Genomic DNA, 23,374 nt, shown 5'->3' with positions numbered 1-23,374 from the left:
CCATTGTCATTCACTTCCTTTAATCATAGTTTCCCTTAACATAAACAGGGGTGCCCACAAAGGGGGGCTATGACGCAAACTGCGTCATTGAAATATTTGGGGGTTAAAAATCTATATAAATATATTTGAGGGGGTGTAAAAATTAATCGAAAAGATTTTTTTTTTCATGGAAGAACACCTATGGATAGACAATTGGGGGGATGCGTCATGAACATAAGGGGGGTAGGCACCACTAACATAAAGGGCATAATCGTGGGACGTTAAATTCAAAGATTTCATTTCATTTCAACAGAATTAAGCTTTTTTAAAAATCTGTTTGCAGTGAGATCGCATCCTTAGGACGAAAAAAGATTAGAATACGGGAGAGAATTCTCTAGTGCAACAAGGCGTTTTTACTTACTGTGTCTTCATGCTTGTTTTCCCGAATGCCAATATGCCCAGGTATCAAGGAGGCAATGGCGACACAGTCCTATTGCTGTAGCTGACGGTATTTTTCAAGAATATCTAGCACAAAGGCGTGTTTACTAAAGAGACACTAGTAGTCATATTCTGTTTGGGCAAAACTGTACATTATGTTTATACTAGTGTAAATACGCGGGTGTCCTGGGTCTTTACAATAAACTTCCCAAATGTATAAAGACCCGGACTCTGTTGTTGAATTTAAAAAAGAACTCCAGAAATATTTATTACATCACTGCTTTTACTCGGCAAAGGAATACGTGAATTGCTAACTACATAAACATTTTACATGATTTATAGTAAATCAGTGTCATTACTTGTCATTAAGCACTAGATATATGTGCAAGAATGTCTTCACACACTGCACGTAGTAATTACTTTCTCTAAATTTATTTGTAATAATGATATCATACAAAATGTAAGGTATAATAATGATGTAAAATGTAAAGCCTAATTAATAACCTAGCGTGTGTATTTGACACTATTGTTGTATCTTTCACTTCTGTATTTATATATAAATGGCATGTCCACTTCAGATACATTATAATACACTGCTAAATGTGTGAAAAAAGAACGAAAATAAACACAATACAATACAATATGTACAAGATTTTCAAGTCGTTAACATAATACAGACGAAAGAATGTTTATTTATTCATTTCATTTTCCGCCTCAAGAATTCTGCATTCATGGATTTTTCAAGATATACATTATTATAGTACAAAAATTAATAGTACAAATATTATTCATTCAACATATATACGTATCAATAATACTAAACTAAAAGTATATATATTAATTATACCTTATAGAATGTCTTGAGGTATTTACAAGGCTGTATGTAGCTGCAATGAAAATTATACCAGGAGGGCAAAACGGAACATAAAACTCACATGGAAAGCGCACATAACATGACAAAAATACCCCCGCAAATACCTAAAGTATTCGGTCATATACAAACCGAGAATGTACTTCATCCATGAAACTTTAATATAAAGAGTATACCGTTTTTACTCGAATATACGCACCTCCTCAATATACGAGCCTTTCTAAAACAATTAATGTCATATTTTAAAAATCATTTTTTTTAATGCGGAAATAAGCACCCTTGTACAGTCAATAACAAAAGTAATCCATTTTGATGAAATTAGTTTCGTAAATAACTTCAGAATGGAAGGACAATTTGAGTACAATTTTCAGTAAATTAAAAGGAATAAAATTTTCTGTACGTTTCAATTATACCACCGTTATTCCTAAAATAAATTTTAACAAACAGAAATAACTTTTGTCGCTGACTGTACGACCCCAAGAGAGAGAGAGAGAGAGAGAGAGGGAGAGAGAGAGAGAAAGAGAGTGAGAGTGAGAGAGTTAGGTATACCTCTATCAATTCTGAAAAATACAAGCTTGAACTTGTAACTATACATCATGACTCTGGAACTCATTTAAGGAATAACTAACACTTCTGACCAGAGTATATACACGTATTTATTAAAACTAAAATACATTGTAACGGTTTCGACAACTTAATGTTATCTTCATCACACACTAACTGAGAAAGATATCTTCAGGGCATAGAAATATATACTCTATGCTTTGTGTATATTTCTATGCTCTGAAATATCTCTCTCAGTTAGTATTTGATGAAGATAATATTAAGTTGTCGAAACCGTTATAATGTATTTTAGTTTTAATAAATACGTGTATATACTCCGGTCAGAAGTGCTAATTATTCCTTAACCTTAGACCTATACAAACAGTGTTGTGAACTGAAAAATTAGAACTTTACTTTGTCAACTCGTTTTCGTTCTCCATTCTTATGGTATTTTGACACAGAAAAATTAAACAATGACAGTATTTTGTGATTAATAATGATGTTACGGTAAGCCTCAACACTCGCTGTCAAAATTCTTAAATCATTACCTATAGTTTCCTTCTCCTTTCTCTTTTTGACAGGAGAAACAACAAACACTCGTGGTACTTGGTAATCAACAATGTAGCTTTGTGCATTTATCTTACAAATGCAGCTGAAAACAACAACAATTAAGCAGTTAAAATTCTGTAGGCGCATGAGCAGTTGATGCGTAATGAAAGGCACATGCCTTACAAAAGTGGTTTAGTCAAACACGTAGATTAGTGTAAGCACCTAAAACAGTTATTCCCAAAGAAGCAAAACCTTGGATAGGAATTCCTTACTTTCTACACTTATCGACAGAAATTCAACGTATTCTTGGAAAGCATAATATATTTGCTTCCAGTGTCCCCGAAAAGTTTAGAAAAACATCTTACCGGCTTTAAAAGTTATTTTGTGGGTCCACTACATAAGTCACGTATATATCGTGCTCAGTATGAATGTGACTCTTCACATATAGGTTAAACCAAACGCAATATTAACACCTTGATCAAAGAACACATTAAACAATTACACATAATATAAAACAGGTTAATGCAATGGGTTCAGCAAAAACAAAAAGCAACGGGAGATTAAAGAATCATTGTTTATTTATTAATACAAACCAACTTTAATTCTCGAATTTGGCAACATTGATAAAATCTGGTCACCTATCTTTCGATGTATATTTTCGATTTGGTAATAGTGACGCAATCTAGTGTCGAGGATACCTGGATTGAAATTAGAGATAGCATTAAAAGTTCAGCAAAAGAAAAATTGGGACACGCGGAAATACGTAGGAACAAACCATGGTTCGACCAGGAATGCACAAAACTTGCAGAAAAGAGAAAACAGGCAAAATTACGCTGGCTACAAAATCCAAATGAAATAACTACACAAGATTTCGCAGATATCAGGCGGGAAACTTCCAAAACTTTTAGAACAAAGAAACGTGATTTTCTGAAAGCTAAAATTAAGGAACTTGAAGATAATAGTAAAAATAAAAACATCCGGCACATGTATAAGGGAATCAACGAATTTAAGAAAGGCTATCAACCTCGTGCTTATATATTAAAGAAATCTGACGGTACAGTTCTCACTGACACGGATAGCATCTTAAATAGATGGAAAGATTTCTTTGACGATTTGTTTAACACGCAACCAAAAACTAGTGTGCGTGGAGAAAAGGAGATACACACCGCAGAACCGTATATTTCAGAACCCAACCGAATAGAAGTAGAAACCGCTATAAAGAAATTAAAGAAACACAAATCTCCGGGTGTAGATGAAATTCCGGCTGAGTTAATTTTAGCTGAAGGCGAAAAATTGTGGAACAAGATACACAAACTCATTCTCTTTATCTGAAACAAGGAAGAATTGCCACAAGAGTGGAAAGAATCAATCATTGTTCCAATTCACAACAAAAGCGACAAAACTGACTGTAATAATTATCGAGGCATTTCTCTTCTGTCAACATCCTATAAAATCCTTTCAAATATTCTATTAGCAAGACTGACCCCATACGCTGATGAAATTATTGGAGATTATCAGTGCGGATTTAGACGAAATCGATCAACTATCGACCAAATATTTACCATTCGCCAAATACTCGAAAAAAAGTGGGAATACAATACTCCGGTACATCAACTATTTATTGATTTTAGAAAGGTATACGACTCGGTTAGGAGAGAAACATTATACAACGTTCTTACAGAACTTGAAATACCGAGAAAGCTAATTAGATTAATTAAAATATGTTTAAATGAATCCCAAAGTAAAGCCCGGGTAGGAAAATTTTTGTCCACAAGCTTTCACGTCGAAAATGGCCTGAAACAAGGAGATGCGTTATCGCCATTATTATTTAACTTTGTACTGGAATACGCTATAAGGAAAATCAAAGATAGTAACCAGGGCCTAGAGTTGAACGGTATTCACCAGGTTATGACATATGCTGATGATGTAAATTTAATAGGTAATGATAGGAGAACAATAGAAAGAAATGCAAAGATATTATTAAATGCTTGCAGGGACATGGGTTTAGGAGTAAATGCAGAGAAAACTAAATACATGGAAGTGCGCCGAGACCGGAATAGAGCAAATTATGGATGTGTTAAAATATTAAATAATACTTTTGATAAAATGGATAGTTTCAAATATTTGGGATCAATATTAACAGACGAAAATCATATTCACGGAGAAATTAAATGTCGGGTAAAAGCAGGGAATTTGTGTTACTATTCAGTTCAAAATCTCTTGTCACGAATTCTGTCGAGAAATTTGAAGCTTAAAATATACAAAACGATAATCATGCCTGTTGTTCTGTATGGCTGCGAAACATGGTCACTTACTCTGGGAGAAGAACAAAGACTGAAAGTATTTGAGAACAAGATCCTGAGACGAATATTCGGACCCAAAAGGAACGGGAATGGGGAATGGCGTTAACTTCATAAGGAGGAACTACATAATTTATATGGTTTACCCAACATTGTTAGGGTCGTCAAGTCTAGGAGGCTTAAGTGGGGAGGTCATATAGCTAGAATGGAAGAAAGTAGAAACGCTTTCAAAGTCTTGACTGGAAGACCAATCGGAAAACGACCATTAGGAAGACCTAGGCGCAGATGGGAGGACAATATTAAGATGGATCTCGCAGAGATTGGAATACAAAGTAGAAACTGAATGCAGTTAGCTAAGGATAGAAGTCAGTGGAGAGCTTTGAACCTCCGGGTTCCATAATCCATAGAGTTAGTTAGCTAGTTAATAGTGACGCCATATAGACAGCGAGTTTCCTTCAACTCAACACTTTTTTCCACTCACTGAGCTCTGCTCGTGGTTTTTAGTACCCGTCTTTTACGTTATATTTATTTGGTGGTATGTATTCCTTTTTCTATACCATATTTCTCTCATCCGTTTTTATCCTTGTTATCTTACCAGTAAAGACGGAACTGGCTTGTTGTTCCAATGCATCTAGAGGATATTTGGTTTCCCCACGGGAGAATATATTGACAAGTAACTATTTTTTTGTTAACAATTAAGCAACCTTAAAAAAACTATGCTATTATAAGCTCACCTCAAATATTTTAGGCAAAAATTTTGAATAAATAAAAAAAAAAAAAAAAAAAAAAGAGGGACACTTATATTCAAGTAAATGCGGTAAGTACTATACGTTGTATTTTAAATAATGAAAGATCAGGATTTTTAAAAATAAATTCTGGTATAATTTTATTGAGTACTCCAATGATATCAGATCCATTATCTTTATTAGGAAAGGTAAAGACTTAAGTTGTCAACATATTTCTCGTCCAGCATAATACATGTACACTCAGGTCCAAAATTATTGTCGCATGTCTATGAATATGTTGTTGTAGGAATATAATTTGATAACGAATTCTCCCGGTATTTCTTATAATGTTAGTATATGTATAATCGGCAAAGACATGTATGTGGCACATTTCATGTCAAAAGAGCAGTAAATAAGAACAATAAAACGAAAACAAAACTTTCTTATCCATTTAGCAACATTTTGTTTTACTCATTTTAATTTTCGTATTTATAATTCTTTTCCCCATGAAATTTACCACAAATATACATTGTCCGATTATACACATAGTATCAGTATTAAAAGTACCCTGCAAAATCATTATCAAATTATATTCTTACAAGAAGACAGTTATAGATATGCGACAATCATTTTGGACATGAGTGTACCTTTCTTTTTTTTTTTTGTACCTACGTGTACTGTGTTCGATTCCAGTGTATTTTGCAACTCTTTTTCTTCTTGATCCTTCTAACTACCTTCTAAAATCTCCTTTTCTTCTTCTTTTTACCCTTAGTAATGAAAGTCATCGTGATAGTTAAATTTAAACCAAAGCACTCGACGTAACGATACGATTTGTGGGCCTGAGCCACTCCACGCCATCTGTTAGCTACTGGTAGAACTATGCCCAGCCTACCGAGGAACACGTGATCAGCGCACCGCGTCGCCCTATCGCTAACCGGCGTATCGAGAGCATTATAGACCTAATGGTCGTCACGTGGCTCCCCAGTTTGCCTCACGAAGCTGGCTATACACCGAAAATTGGGGAAACCCCGGCCGGGAATCGAACACGGAACCACTCGGAGATGAATCCAACGCTTTAACTACAATACTACGTTGTTCCTTCTTGTGATAAAATTAGGACAAATATTTACTTAAAATAAAAAGTAAAGCTTTCCTGATGTTGTGATGAATACAGTAGTTCTCGAGGTAACAACCAGGCAAATTTAACGTTGTCCGACGTTTCAAGAACTGGCCACATTGTTCTTATCTTAAGAGCATATTATGATAGAACCAAACAAAAACACTCCCTATGTAAGCACTGGCAAAGGAGAAGGTGGAATCTGATTGGTCGGTAGAAACGCCCAATCAGCGTCAAATTTATGGTCTCATTCTAATTGGTTGGTTGTCTGAGTTTGTACCCTGGTCTTGATTGGTTATTTTGTTTTCGTTGCTGCTCTAATGAATAAAATCTATGGTTGGCTGAGTTGATTGGGCGTTATCTGTGTTAATATTGTTGCTTTTTTACAGTATTGTTATGGCTTCCTTCATTTTTTGTCTCCCAGTAGTCTGAACACCTTGCTAGCAAAGTGGTTTCTGAAAGAGATATGTTATGTCCCTCAATTATATTATATACTGCCAATCCCGATTTTTTCACCGCAAAGAACATTCTTATTACATTAAGACGTTAAGTAGGAAAATAAGTTTTTTCAAAACATAGTATAATGTCATAGAACATTTATGAAGATAGATCTAGTACCTGTGTGGTTCAGAGGAGTCAAATATGGCCTTGTAACCTTCGACGTCTTGAGGAAAACTCCTCACTAATGGCACAAAGTGAGGAAGATTTTCCAGAGCCAAAATTTCTTTCCACGATCTGATTGAAATCCAACTAGGGTCAGGGTTTGGTTCATCTTCCTGTAAAGTAAAAGTATAGTGTTTAAACAAAAATAATAACTGAAACAGATAAACGTAAATTATAAAGGTAACCAAGAAAGCTCTGTCGCTTTTTGTGAAGGTCTGTGTTTAATTGGCCCTCACACCGTGAGTTGAATGCGAATGGAGATAAGGCGAAGGTCGTTGTTGGTGTGGAAATATCCAACATACTATCTAGTTCTGGCAGTTCAGTTACACCGTGAACTTGCGTAAGGACAGAGTGAACATAGGACCTCCACAGAGCGTCATAAGGGTGTGCATGCTGTACGAGTTCAAACTGCCTTAAAACGCCAGTGCAGCGGGGCGGAAGATATACCAGGCTTTTGGTGAGGGTGTCGTGACAGTTCAGCGGTGGCTTAACAAGTTTAATGATGGAGACGAAGCACTCGAAGAAGCACCATGTGCCGGAAGAACAGCACATGTACAAAATGAAGATCTTCAGGTCGCAATTGAGGCGAACAACGGCCAGATATGAGGAACTGGGACTACAATTCAGTGTGAATGGAGAAACCATTCGGCAGCACCTCCATCAACTTGGGAAGCATTACAAGTTGGGTTATGGGTCCCACATGATTTGACTCCCTGCCAGAAGGCAACGCGCCCAGACATCTGTTTTTTGTTTTTTTTTCGTCTCGTCTGAGGAAGAAGCCATTTCTGGACAGGGTATTGACATATGATGAGAAGTGGGTCTTGTACGAAACTCAACGCCACCGTCATGATTGTGTAGCATCTCATGAACCGGTCCCGAAACAGCTGAAACCAGCACAGCACCAGAAGAAGGTCCTCCTGTGTGTTTGGTAGACTACTCACGGCATTGTGCATCGGGAACTGCTACTAGCTGGTCAGAGCATCAATGCAACTTTATACTGTCAGCAGTTGAGCTGTGTTCAAGAAAAACTTAAAACTCTGGAGACAGCACTTCTGGATCGCAAAGGGATCCTTCTGTTAGAGTACAACGCTAAGTTCCACGTGGCTAGGATGACTCGGGACACCATTCTACGCCCTTGATAGGAAACACTATTGCATCCGCCATACTCCCCGTCCCAATATCACCTGTTCCATTCCTTGGAAAATCACCTTCGAGGACGCCAGTTCAAATCTCTAATAGAGGTGCAAAATGCACTTGATACTTTCTTCGCTTCACGGTCCACCAAGTTCTACTGCGATGGAATCCATGGCCTTCCAGAACGTTGGCAGAAGGTCGTCGATGCTGATGGGGACTATCGTTGATCTTCCAGGTACGTCTTAGGTGACATATCGATGTTCGAAGGTAGTGGGTGGAAAAAGAGACAGAACTTTCTTGGTTACCTTTATATTTGTAATGCACTCTAATGAGGTGATCAGGAATTCTAATTATCATTCTCCTTATAGATTTACGCAATTCCTGGTTATTACTTACACTTCCGAACTTTCGGCTCTCCCGTGGAGTCTTGGCCATTGAGGACAACAGCAGGAAAAAGGAAAATAAAAACACCAGGAAAAATAGAATGGAATAAAATTACCGGAATAGAGCACTGCAAGAGTCACCATATCAAACGTAAGATCACATGTCAAATGCTGAGAACTGGGGTTACAATATGACGGGATTAATTTGCTTATTCTTTTGCTCATTAGTAGAAGGTTGCCAAGTCGTGTTGGTATTTTTATTCTTATGCTAACACTGTGCAAATTTTGTAAATACTGCTTCCCATTCATCACTTAATCAACCATTTTCTAATTCGCGTTCTCAGGATTTGAGGTCTGATTTTAGGTTTGACAAGGTGGTTCTTTCACTACTCTATCCTGGTAAGTCCGTTCTATTTTATTTTACCTGATGTTTTCTTCTCCTGTTGATGTACACTCATGTCCAAAATGATTGTCGCATATCTATGACTGCCTTCTTGTAAGAATATAATTTGATAGTGATTTTGCAGGGCACTTTTAATACTGATACTATGTGTATAATCGGGAAATGTATATTTGTGGTAAATTTCATAGGAAAAGAATTATAAATACGAAAATTAGAATGAGTAAAACAAAATGTTAGTAAATGGAGAAGAAAGTTTTATTTTCGTTTTATTGTTCTTATTTACTGCTCTTTTGACATGGAATTTGCCACATACATGTCTTTGCCGATTATGCACATACTAATATTATAAGTAATACCGGGCGATTCGTTATTAAATTATATGCCTACAACAACATATTTATAGAAATGCGACAATAATTTTGGACATGAGTGTACTTCGTGACCAAGACTCGAGAGCTCAGAAGTATAAGTGATATTCTGGAATTGCATAAACCTGTAAGGAGAATGATATTTGTAATGCAACTGACGCAAAGAAAATATTTTTTGAGCCTTTTGCTTATTATTTCGCTGTTATCTTCAATTTCTCCGTCTTTCAGTCAAGTGTATAGCAGTGGCGTAGCGTTAGGGAGCGTCGGAATGCCCGGCATCCCCCATCACGAGAAAAAATTTCACATTTCTTTTATGTAATAAATTGTTTGCTTATACTTAACTTATCGCAATTATTTACACCGAAATTTCCTATTTCGGATAAAGGATCTCTCGCCTTAGCAGAACAAGTGGAAGCACTGCACGTGCGCATCACTCAGATGCATGTTTTCTTTCTTTCCACTTGTCGTATATTAGATTCTTTGAGCGTCCAAGAGTTACTGCATGTATCGGAATTTACGGCAAACGTTTTCTACTAGGATTAGAATGCGCATTTCCAAACACTTCTTTTCTTATCCCTCCTCATCCCTTGCGACCCTTGTTTTGCCTTCAATAGAAGCTGGCGTATTTGAGTATTACTAACTCTATGATTTTGACGTAGACTGAAGGGAACTCAAAACTTAGGAGCAATATCGGCAAGAAAACAGAAATGACCAGTTCAACGCGTTTCTAAAGCACGTTCCTTACACAAATGATAAAATGAAAGTAGTTTTTCGTTCTATTGTAATCGTAACTAAACTACGGGCTATTAATCTCCATTGCAAATACCCTTGCGTAACTCTATTATGTTTCTGCTTTTGATTAGCAACACTGATCATAGCAGGACAAGTACTGACGATATATAAAGCTCTTTATATTTTGTGCTTGTGTTACGTTTTTCATGCGAAGTGAATTGTTGTTTTATTGTTTTAGTATCATGTGAAGAATACGAACAAGTTATGTGGTGTTTAGCTTCGATGTGGACAAAATTTGTGTTCTGCCAGGTGCTAAGGGTCAAATTGTGAGTAAGAAATGTGAGCGAAATGCTCTCCTGCATGGCAAGGTCTGAGGAGCCGTTAGTTACGTCCCTGGGATCGTTCCATATTAATTAAGGGGACAATATTGACAAATCTCAAAGCCGAATGAATAAATATTATTTCTAGAGTCCCTAATAATAAACTTTTTTTACTGAAATGGACCCATGACTAATTTTTGTTTTATTTACCTTTCCTGTGCTGTTTTGTTTATGTAATGTAGTAAACCTGTTTGATGCTTCATTTATAATTTCATGTTTGTATCATATATGGAGTAAGAAAATTTTGTTTTAAAGTGCCCTCCCCCTCTCGAACGGCGAGGAGCTTCTTTGGAGGGGGCAGTTGCCCCTCATGCCCTCCACAAGTTATGGCCCTGCATGAAGCATAAATGTAATCTTCGCCCTAATTCAATAAAGCGCCAACTGGGTCCCCTAGAAGTAACAAAAATGTTTATTACAGTTAAAATTTTAGGTAGGAGCAAATTTCATGTTTTTCTAGCGAACAGAAATTGTAATGCTTGCTGTCCAAAGAAAAGTTCAAAGTTACAGCGCTGATATCATCGAGTGGCTATCTTCATTAATTTGGGTTAGATTTTAGTGTCTTTTCTTTATTTTAGTAAATGCATATTTTACTCTCTATTTTCTGAATGATAAGTGCCTATTCTTCATAAATAACATATGTAGGGTGACCCAAAAGTAGGTATACACCCCTGCATTGATCAAGTATAACATTCTATTTTATAAGTTTATTTGCTGCGGCTCTTCAGAGCTTAAGATAGAAGTAAAAATACATTACGAGCAAATAATAAAGAAACTAAGTCTACCTGATGGATAACAATAAGAAACAATATAAAATGCAATGAGCTGACCAGTACGGTACTGTATAACTACTTTTGGGCCACCCTGTACAGCATTTATTATTATTATTATTATTATTATTATTATTATTATTATTATTATTATTATTATTATTATTATTATTATTATTATATTTTACTTGTTTGTTTCAGGGACAAAAGTTTAGACCGTAATTTCAGTAACAAGAATACATAAATGCATAGATTATATGATCAAGATAAGATAATGTAATACATTAACTAATGCAATGTAGTAATTCTGAGTTTTCAATTGTTATTCCAGAGTAGTTCGTAATCACACAATGACATGCAACTTAATATTAAATGAAAGAAAAATTAAAAAAAAACAAATAGTGGCTAGATGTTTACTTACGCATTCCATCTCTAGGGTGACAGTAAATCAAGATGGCAACAAAAGGAGACAGGAGAGCATTTTGTGTTCTCGAATTTCATGTGGTTATTGTTCCGCGAAATTTCAGGATGAAGTTCGGGTTAGATTGACCAAACGGGCACTGAATTCGGAAGTGGTTCAGATAATATAAAGAAAGTGGGTGAATTTGCGAAAAGAAATCAAGAGACCTGCTAGGAGTTCATGAAGAAACTGTTGATCGTGTGCGTGAGACTTTCGCCAGAAACCCACAAAAGTCAACGGTGCGTACAAGAGAGAAACTGACAGAGTGTAGAAGATTCTATTAAAAAAAAAAAAAAAAATCCCACTCATACCAATTGAAATTGTTGTACGTGCTTAAACCAAGTGACAAGGATAATAAAGTCAGAAGTTGTAGTCCAAGTCGAGCCTAAATTCAATCTGGTAGTATTTATCTTAATGAATGAAAAAAAAAATCCATTACTTTCCTTTCAAAAATATTATTAGATCGTTACAAGAAATAAATAAATAAATAAAATTAAAAAAAAATAAAAATCTTTTACATTAGCAAGCCATGGTTTTTCAAGTGGTAAGAGAGCTCCGGTGTGGGGAACTCAGTGAAAATTTACAGCCGTTACACAAAATATCATTTTTCTAAAATGATTCTTAATTCCCAATTGCTATAAAGAAAATTAAATTTTAAAAATTTCTATATTTTCACTTTGATATAATATTTACAGCGCGCTCCTACAGTAGAAATAAGAAAAGAATTTACAAACCCTGACTGGATTTCCTCCTGCCAAGAAGCAATGCCACTCCTCAGGGTCAATCTTATTCTCATTCATCAGTATTCGAATGCTGACCAAGAAAGCAAACAACAGTTTGTGTCTTTCAAATAAGCTACGGCATACATTGCTATACAAACTGAAGGTGAAATAGTCGTTTATTATTTTAACACGTTCTTCGATGTCAGCTGAAAAACAAAAGGGAGAGAGAAGTAAGGAAATATTCTTTGAAATCCTTAAAATCATTATACAAATTAACAAATTAGTTTAATATTTTAAAATTTCAAAACGTATAAAGAGCATTACATGGCACAGATCCAAAAAATTTCCACAAACTGCAAGCTATTCGCAGATATTAGTCAATGCAAATATTTGCAATTAAAATAAAATTTCATCAAAAAAAAAAAACGCTAATTGCATTGTTGAAGCGCACTGTCATTGTCGAAGTGGTGTGATGCAAACCATTGTTTCATGTGACTGAAAAAGTGCAACCGAGTGAGTTCATTGCCTATACGAATTCATTGTTAACTACAGATGGGTGTCCACTTTTCTCGCCACATCATACATGTCAATTACTCCATCTTTAAACATGCAACACCTTTACTCATCTCGTTTCGTCCGTAAATATTACACAGTTCGCTATGAATCGCAGCTGACGAAAGTTTTCTCGTACTCAGAAATCGTACTATCGCATACACTTCACATTTGATGTTTTTTTCTTTTTCTATCGGTGCGTTCATTTTCAATTGTTATAGTGGACAAGTGATAGCATAAGCTTCTCCTTCCACTGTTTACTGTATACTGAGCTACTGCACATCCCACAAGTCTGACGCTGTTCTTCTTGACCATTTCTTGCACATGTGCAAACGGAGTTTTTTAAATTGCCCTCGTATATAAATTCCAGGGGCGGATCCAGGACCGATTTCTGGGGGGCGGTGGGTTGTCATACTGTTACTTTTAAGGGCTCCAAACTTTTGATGGGTTTGATTTATATATAAAAAATAAGAAAGTTTCCTCTTCTGGGGGGGGGCAATTGTCCCGATCCCCCCTGATAAATTCCATGCTATTTACCGAAAAAATAGTCCCAGAAGAATACATTTAACACTTTACACTTTTCATTCCTTTAAATGTTTGTACTTTATGAATGCTATCAATATGAATGCAGGCTCTCTTTTTACTTTAATTGTATGTCTTTTCCGTATTGTTACCACCATGAAGATTTCATTTTTCTATTTTTCTTTTTAAGCCGCTTCTTTCCTACCTAAAAAATTTTTGAAACAATCTGTAAAAGATCAATGTTGCCAAACTTGTTACTACGAATGTGAGCCTGCGTAAATATTACCACTAGATTCCACGCTTGTACCTTGTTTTAGTTATGAAAAATAGACAAATTGGCCCAACTTATTAGTTTTAAAATTTGTCTTTGTATTATTACGTCCCATAAGCAGGGCCGGATTTCCATGTTTTGCGCCCATGGGCCCTAGTGAAATTGCCGCCTCTAACCACACCAATCATATCGCTCTGCAAAATTTCCATTCTTCTGGATCCTACTAAAGTATAATTATTACAATTACTAGTTATTCCTGTTCTTATTTCTTATTACTCATTTTATTTAATATATTTTAATTCCTATATCTGGCCAGCATTTGGAAAAAGATTCATTAAAACTTATCTGGCTTCTGCCTAACCTATTCAACACTACATGGTGTAAAAGACGGCAAAATATACAACAATCTTAAATGATATAAAGAATTACATTATTGTACCTAAAAATTTAGAAAATGACGTTTTTGAAACTTTTGTACATCAAAACTGTTTACGTCTTGCTTTGACATTTCCAAAATCATTAATAGCGTCATCAAAATCAAGTTTAACAGTCAAATCATTTTCGATGGCTAAAACAGCTAGATGAACCCGTCTCTTCTGAGAAAGAGTAGATCTCAAATGGTTTTTGATTCTTGACAGTGTGGAAAATGATCTTTCCGCCCCACAGTTAGTTGCTGGTGCACATAAAAACACTTTAAGGCAAATACTTATGTTAGGATATAAGTCCTGAGGATTTTTCAATACGAGAAATCGGTTAAGTTTCGAAAGTGACATTTCTTTAGCACTTCACAACTTATCTTGAGCTAAGAAGCCCTTTTAAATGAAGGTACTTAACAACAAACGAAGAAGATTCCTCGATGTCAGCTGCATACACTTCCTGTAGAGAAGTCGCTGTTGTGGTGATTTCTTCGGCACTCAAGTTGTATACGCTGTTAAAAATATGTTCTTGAATCTGTGAAACCATTTCTTATCTGTGCACCGAGAATATCATTTCTTAGAAACAAGAGTTTGAAACTCTCATTAATGAGAAATTAACCAAAGTAGATAAGGTTGTATAAACCGAAACGAGAAAATATATTGTTGCTTTTCATATGAATGAGAATTGCCAAATCTCATTTCTAAGAAAATATTGTCTCGGTACACAGATAAGAAACGGTTTCTCAAACTTAAGAAACTATTTTTATCAGTGTAGATTTGTTAAGAAGGAAAATCTGCTAAGAAATTAATTGTAGACCACAATTCTCTTGTTCAATTCGGAAAGAAGCTTGTCAATGATCACAACAAAGGTTTCTTGAAGACGATGATCTGGGTTTTTTGTCTCCGTTTCCTTTTCTGATTCAAATGATTCTGATTCATCAAGGAATTTCTTCCTTTTTTTTAATCTCTTATTCATGTTTCCTATGCATTCACCATCAGTTTCAAGAACAGCCTGGACAGTCTTTAGTTTTTTCTCACCAGCCATCTTATAGAACTTAAAACATACCTTTCAGTTCATCCACAAGTGTAATGGCAGATGTGTACAAACTCACAACTGTAGCTACAGTCATATTATGGGATTGTATCTTTTTACTAACACAGTTAAATCGACTGAGAATATCTTTCCATAAGGCTGCCATAAACGAAGTTTTAGGAGAAACAAGTTTTCTTAAAAGCCCTTTAAATTTGGTCTTTATTTTTTCATTTTCATCTTGTCTGAGGATCATACACCTGAGAGCCTTTGCAATTACCTCAAAATCTTTGTTGAAGCTTTTGCGTGCATCTTACCCAGCGGACCACCTTGTTATGCTCACTGATTCGATAGAAACGTCCTTACCGACAGGCTTGAAAAATGATTCTAAAATATTCTATCGATGGGTCGAGGAAGAAATAAAATTATTAAGTTCTTATGACAAGTCAAAAAGTGATCTGAAGATATAACAACATTCTGCAGCGCCGGATCATACCAAACTACGGGACTGGGCAGAGCATGGCACATAAAATATCAATGGATTTGCTTGTTTTAGTCTAGCTTGTAACCCAGAATATATTCCCTACATATTTGATGCATTATAGAACGATTCTCCGCGACAATTCTGAATGTCTAAGCCACGAGGCTTAAGAAATACAAAAACTGATTCAGCCAGTTCTTTCCCTGCATGATTTTTTTTTTTAATTTACAATATTATCGTAGTCACGGCCATAAAAAAGGCTTTCGCTTATTTTATTGAGTCGTTAGTGAAATATGTATTTTCAATAGTTTTATCGTTTTTTAAATATATTTTTTTTTTAAATTGCTGTCCCTGAAAATTTGACGCCCTGGTCCCAGGCTCATGTGGCCCATGCCTAAATCCGGCCTTGCCCATCAGTGATCAAGATTCTCTCTGTCTAAGTTCAGTTCAGGTTTGTAAGTTCAGAATTGAGTTTGTGAAAATCTGAACTCAATTTAGATATAGGGAATCTTGATCACTGATAGGACATAATAATACAAAGGGTTCTTGCTATTTCAAATCTTGCAAATGATAGATAATAGTGTTAGGTGCTCATCACTGATTTTGATTGGCTTAAGGTATGTAAGTCCCCTCACTCATTTGTGAGTAATTTCAAAATATTTTGGAAAAGGAGACACTGGAAGTAGAGCTAGAAGGAGGGGACGTGTCAGCTCCTGACGTATATGCAACCACGCATAGACTCATTTTTTCCGTCAATATAAACAAAAATTCCAGAGATACAAAAGTGGAACAAGTTATGGTGGAAAGTCATTATAGTCGTTCATAATTAAAGAACTTTGATTATCTATATTGGAAAGAAAAGTGTCTATCTAAGGTTTTAAATAAAAACCATTGCCATTTTGAAAATTTATTGATGCAAAACCCCAGTTTTATTTGTATCCAAGTTTTCAGAATACGTATTTCAAGAAATTTTCTTTCAAAGCAAATTATAAAAAAATCTAGTATTTTGATTATTTTATTACTACAACACTTGGGAATATGGTATAATATTAAATTTCTTTGGCCTGTGGTAGCATGAACATTGTTCAGACGTAAGAAATGTACGTAGTCAAACGCACTCAAAGTTTCTACATTAAAAAGAATTGAGAATGCATTTAATTCAAGGTTAAGTTCACTACATAACTAATACATTTTTCTCTACATTTATGAAGTTAGTCAGGAGGAAATTACATAAAAGCTTGTGTTTTCAATAGCAAGTAAACAATTCCTATCCTTCTTCTTCTTCTTCTTCTTCTTCTTCTTCTTCTTCTTATTATTATTATTATTATTATTATTATTATTATTATTATTATTATTATTATTATTTCTTCCATACAGCAATGTAACCAGTTTAACAGAGACGTACGCAGGGGATGGGACCTGGAGTTCGGATCCCTTTGAAATCCAAACTTTTCTGTAAATTTAGCCTAATTTTAGGGGTAATTTTACAAATTTTAATATGGTTTATCTTCATGTTGAATTCGGACTCTGCCATTTGATTGGACCCCCGAAATAAATTTCTGCGTACGTTCCTGCTGTTCAACATCTGACTTCACAATATTATGAATTCTATCAGGGTGGAAAAGTGATGTTGTTACAGATACTTGACAAAGAACATTGCCCAAAGGGACCCAACTAATATCTACTTTATCTGGTCACCTGAATCCATTGCAGGATCCATGCGAATGCATAAAACTAACAAGGCAATTTTGATTTTGATAAGAAAGAGCCAGAACTTAAGCAACCCACCATTTCAAGTCACATATACATGCAGTAAAATCACCAAATGCTTCTTCTTTCTCCCCTCAACTATAGGTTGGTGGGCAACATGGAAATTTTAAAACGTTTCTCTCGCTTGGGAGAGCTGTTTTATACGTTGATAAGGCCTCTTCTTCGTAACTGCATCTAGATATTCTATCCTTGGTCTTCCTCCTCCTGGTTTCAATTCTGGCTTTTCCTCTATCAACGCGGTGATCCAATCAGAGTGGCGAATAAGATGGCCAAGCATGCTGTTTCTTCTTTTTCCTATTATCTCCATGATCTGTCGTCCTTCAGTAGCTTCCTTTAGTACGCCTTCATTCCTTTTCCTTCCGGTCTACGATATGTGCAGTATTCTGCGCCAACACTACATTTCAGATACTTCCAGCTTGGATATATGAGCTTTTCTCAATGTTCATGTGTCTGATACGTAAAGCGCTACGCTCCATACCAGTGTCTTAATAATCGTTTACGAACGTCCAACGACACATTTCTTGATGTTAGTAGTCCTCTTTTCCTATTGAATGCTTGTTTAACCTGTGCTATTCTAGAACTTACGTCTTTTTCACTTCTTCCGTCTGAGGATATTAGACTTCCTAAATAGGAACGTCTTAACGTTTTGGATTTTTTATCCATCTAGCCATACGTTTGCTCTTTCCTGTCCTACTCTTGTGCACTTTATCACTTTGTTTTGTTTTCTTCTTATTTATCTTCATTTTGCACGTAGTATAATTATATCTGCAGTAAAATCACCAAATGCAAAATTCGAAATGTTTGTATATAGTTCACTTCCTTGAATCTTCCCTTCAGTACATATTGTCGTGATGATCTTCATGTCGTGTTTCCACAGTGTGCTTAGTCCAAGGTTTAGACAATTGCTGTCCACACATGACAACTTAATTCCACTCCTAATGGATCTAATTATTTCATTCCACTTTTTTTTTTTCCCGTTTGTGCATCATTTGAAAGAATATCCTCAGCAAGGTACACTAACTGAATACGAAGCAGCATTTTTCTAACATTTGTAAATGAAGCACAATCCTTAAAGGGTAGAAGGATTTTGAAAATTGCTATTAATTGCATGGTACTAAGCTAAGTTCCCTAAACCATAACGTGGATCTTTGCCATGACCAATAGCAATAAAAATCCATGTATAACAGCATTCTTCGGAATTCATATAATTCGTAACTGTTCTTGACATGTTATGCAACTTCATCTGAGATATATTTCACATGAATAGGTATAATATTAGCATAAAAATCAATCTATTTTACAATTTTCTCAATAACTAGTAATGCATGAACGGAGTCATGACAAAAGTCCTTGCATATAAGAGCAAAATTTTGAGTATTACCGTAGATTAGGCCACGCATGTAAAAATGGAAATATGGTAGTTATACCAATGATGTGATTAGATTTCATTTTGAATCTAAAGTGACCAATCATATTGTCAGCTATTGCGTATAAACAGCTAAAGTTCAAAATGGGACATTGTACTTACAAACTTAAAAAGATTTGTACCACATTAATAACGTACCAAGAAAGTTATCGTATATACATTTTGGAAGACGGAAACAAATTCCTTACGTTTATGCTGTCTTAGGCTAAAATTCAAATTAATAACATATTTCCAATTGTTATCGTAATAAAATAACCTAAATACTACCAATATTTATAATTTGGTTTGAAAAAAGACATCTTGAAATACAAATCCTGGAAATTGGATGGAACATAGTAAAACACAAAAGCACGAAATATTAACATTAATTTCAATAGAAAATCAATAAAAAAAAACAAATAATTCCTCAACTTATCTTAGAAACTAAAAGAGGGAGATGGCTGAAATTCAGCTTCAATGTAGAAGAGACTATGCTTTTCTACATACCGAAAGCAGTTTACCCTAAAATGGATGGAACATAGTAAAACACAAAAGCACGAAATATTAACATTAATTTCAATAGAAAATCAATAAAAAACAAATAATTCTCCTACTTATCTCAGAAACCAAAAGAGAGAGATGGCTGAAATTCAGTTTTCTATATCCCGAAAGCATACTATCCTAAATTGGATGGAACATAGTAAAACACAAAAGCACGAAATATTAACATTAATTTCAATAGAAAATCAATAAAAAAAACCAAATAATTCCTCAACTTATCTTAGAAACTAAAAGAGGGAGATGGCTGAAATTCAGCTTCAATGTAGAAGAGACTATGCTTTTCTACATACCGAAAGCAGTTTACCCTAAAATGGATGGAACATAGTAAAACACAAAAGCACGAAATATTAACATTAATTTCAATAGAAAATCAATAAAAAACAAATAATTCTCCTACTTATCTCAGAAACCAAAAGAGAGAGATGGCTGAAATTCAGTTTTCTATATCCCGAAAGCATACTATCCTAAATTGGATGGAACATAGTAAAACACAAAAGCACGAAATATTAACATTAATTTCAATAGAAAATCAATAAAAAAAAACAAATAATTCCTCAACTTATCTTAGAAACTAAAAGAGGGAGATGGCTGAAATTCAGCTTCAATGTAGAAGAGACTATGCTTTTCTACATACCGAAAGCAGTTTACCCTAAAATGGATGGAACATAGTAAAACACAAAAGCACGAAATATTAACATTAATTTCAATAGAAAATCAATAAAAAACAAATAATTCTCCTACTTATCTCAGAAACCAAAAGAGAGAGATGGCTGAAATTCAGTTTTCTATATCCCGAAAGCATACTATCCTAAATTGGATGGAACATAGTAAAACACAAAAGCACGAAATATTAACATTAATTTCAATAGAAAATCAATAAAAAAAAACAAATAATTCCTCAACTTATCTTAGAAACTAAAAGAGGGAGATGGCTGAAATTCAGCTTCAATGTAGAAGAGACTATGCTTTTCTACATACCGAAAGCAGTTTACCCTAAAATGGATGGAACATAGTAAAACACAAAAGCACGAAATATTAACATTAATTTCAATAGAAAATCAATAAAAAACAAATAATTCTCCTACTTATCTCAGAAACCAAAAGAGAGAGATGGCTGAAATTCAGTTTTCTATATCCCGAAAGCATACTATCCTAAATTGGATGGAACATAGTAAAACACAAAAGCACGAAATATTAACATTAATTTCAATAGAAAATCAATAAAAAAAAACAAATAATTCCTCAACTTATCTTAGAAACTAAAAGAGGGAGATGGCTGAAATTCAGCTTCAATGTAGAAGAGACTATGCTTTTCTACATACCGAAAGCAGTTTACCCTAAAATGGATGGAACATAGTAAAACACAAAAGCACGAAATATTAACATTAATTTCAATAGAAAATCAATAAAAAACAAATAATTCTCCTACTTATCTCAGAAACCAAAAGAGAGAGATGGCTGAAATTCAGTTTTCTATATCCCGGAAGCATACTATCCTAAAATGGATGGAACATAGTAAAACACAAAAGCACGAAATATTAACATTAATTTCAATAGAAAATCAATAAAAAAAAAACAAATAATTCCTCAACTTATCTTAGAAACTAAAAGAGGGAGATGGCTGAAATTCAGCTTCAATGTAGAAGAGACTATGCTTTTCTACATACCGAAAGCAGTTTACCCTAAAATGGATGGAACATAGTAAAACACAAAAGCACGAAATATTAACATTAATTTCAATAGAAAATCAATAAAAAACAAATAATTCTCCTACTTATCTCAGAAACCAAAAGAGAGAGATGGCTGAAATTCAGTTTTCTATATCCCGAAAGCATACTATCCTAAATTGGATGGAACATAGTAAAACACAAAAGCACGAAATATTAACATTAATTTCAATAGAAAATCAATAAAAAAAACAAATAATTCCTCAACTTATCTTAGAAACTAAAAGAGGGAGATGGCTGAAATTCAGCTTCAATGTAGAAGAGACTATGCTTTTCTACATACCGAAAGCAGTTTACCCTAAAATGGATGGAACATAGTAAAACACAAAAGCACGAAATATTAACATTAATTTCAATAGAAAATCAATAAAAAACAAATAATTCTCCTACTTATCTCAGAAACCAAAAGAGAGAGATGGCTGAAATTCAGTTTTCTATATCCCGAAAGCATACTATCCTAAATTGGATGGAACATAGTAAAACACAAAAGCACGAAATATTAACATTAATTTCAATAGAAAATCAATAAAAAAAAACAAATAATTCCTCAACTTATCTTAGAAACTAAAAGAGGGAGATGGCTGAAATTCAGCTTCAATGTAGAAGAGACTATGCTTTTCTACATACCGAAAGCAGTTTACCCTAAAATGGATGGAACATAGTAAAACACAAAAGCACGAAATATTAACATTAATTTCAATAGAAAATCAATAAAAAAAACAAATAATTCCTCAACTTATCTTAGAAACTAAAAGAGGGAGATGGCTGAAATTCAGCTTCAATGTAGAAGAGACTATGCTTTTCTACATACCGAAAGCAGTTTACCCTAAAATGGATGGAACATAGTAAAACACAAAAGCACGAAATATTAACATTAATTTCAATAGAAAATCAATAAAAAACAAATAATTCTCCTACTTATCTCAGAAACCAAAAGAGAGAGATGGCTGAAATTCAGTTTTCTATATCCCGAAAGCATACTATCCTAAAATGGATGGAACATAGTAAAACACAAAAGCACGAAATATTAACATTAATTTCAATAGAAAATCAATAAAAAAAACAAATAATTCCTCAACTTATCTTAGAAACTAAAAGAGGGAGATGGCTGAAATTCAGCTTCAATGTAGAAGAGACTATGCTTTTCTACATACCGAAAGCAGTTTACCCTAAAATGGATGGAACATAGTAAAACACAAAAGCACGAAATATTAACATTAATTTCAATAGAAAATCAATAAAAAACAAATAATTCTCCTACTTATCTCAGAAACCAAAAGAGAGAGATGGCTGAAATTCAGTTTTCTATATCCCGAAAGCATACTATCCTAAAATGGATGGAACATAGTAAAACACAAAAGCACGAAATATTAACATTAATTTCAATAGAAAATCAATAAAAACAAATAATTCTCCTACTTATCTCAGAAACCAAAAGAGAGAGATGGCTGAAATTCAGTTTTCTATATCCCGAAAGCATACTATCCTAAAATGGATGGAACATAGTAAAACACAAAAGCACGAAATATTAACATTAATTTCAATAGAAAATCAATAAAAAACAAATAATTCTCCTACTTATCTCAGAAACCAAAAGAGAGAGATGGCTGAAATTCAGTTTTCTATATTCCGAAAGCATACTATCCTAAAATGGATGGAATATAGTAAAACACAAAAGCACGAAATATTAACATTAATTTCAATAGAAAATCAATAAAAAACAAATAATTCCTCCATTTATCTCAGAAACCAAAAGAGGGAGATGGCTGAAATTCAGCTTCAATGTAGAAGAGACTATGCTTTTCTACATACCGAAAGCAGTTTACCCTAAAATGGATGGAACATAGTAAAACACAAAAGCACGAAATATTAACATTAATTTCAATAGAAAATCAATAAAAAACAAATAATTCTCCTACTTATCTCAGAAACCAAAAGAGAGAGATGGCTGAAATTCAGTTTTCTATATCCCGAAAGCATACTATCCTAAAATGGATGGAACATAGTAAAACACAAAAGCACGAAATATTAACATTAATTTCAATAGAAAATCAATAAAAAACAAATAATTCTCCTACTTATCTCAGAAACCAAAAGAGAGAGAT

The 23,374-nt window shown here is 34.3% G+C and overlaps 1 protein-coding gene across 1 annotated transcript in view; it reads right to left on the bottom strand.

Moving 5' to 3' along the window:
* LOC145670651 (dynein axonemal heavy chain 1-like) overlaps positions 1–23,374 on the bottom strand; it is a gene marked incomplete at its 3' end in the record, with an annotated part of 1,762,390 nt that overhangs the window by 48,151 nt on the left and 1,690,865 nt on the right. Inside the window, 2 exon segments of the mRNA XM_081739441.1 lie at positions 7,141–7,298; positions 12,547–12,740. Coding sequence (XP_081595567.1) covers positions 7,141–7,298; positions 12,547–12,740 — 352 coding nt within the window.

This window comes from Thermobia domestica, chromosome 14 (genome assembly GCF_964235325.1).
Source record: "Thermobia domestica chromosome 14, izTheDome1.hap1.1, whole genome shotgun sequence".
Classification (NCBI taxonomy): Eukaryota; Metazoa; Arthropoda; class Insecta; order Zygentoma; family Lepismatidae; genus Thermobia; species Thermobia domestica.
The sequence above is the reverse complement of the archived record's forward strand: the minus strand, read 5'-3'. Positions and strand labels throughout refer to the sequence as shown.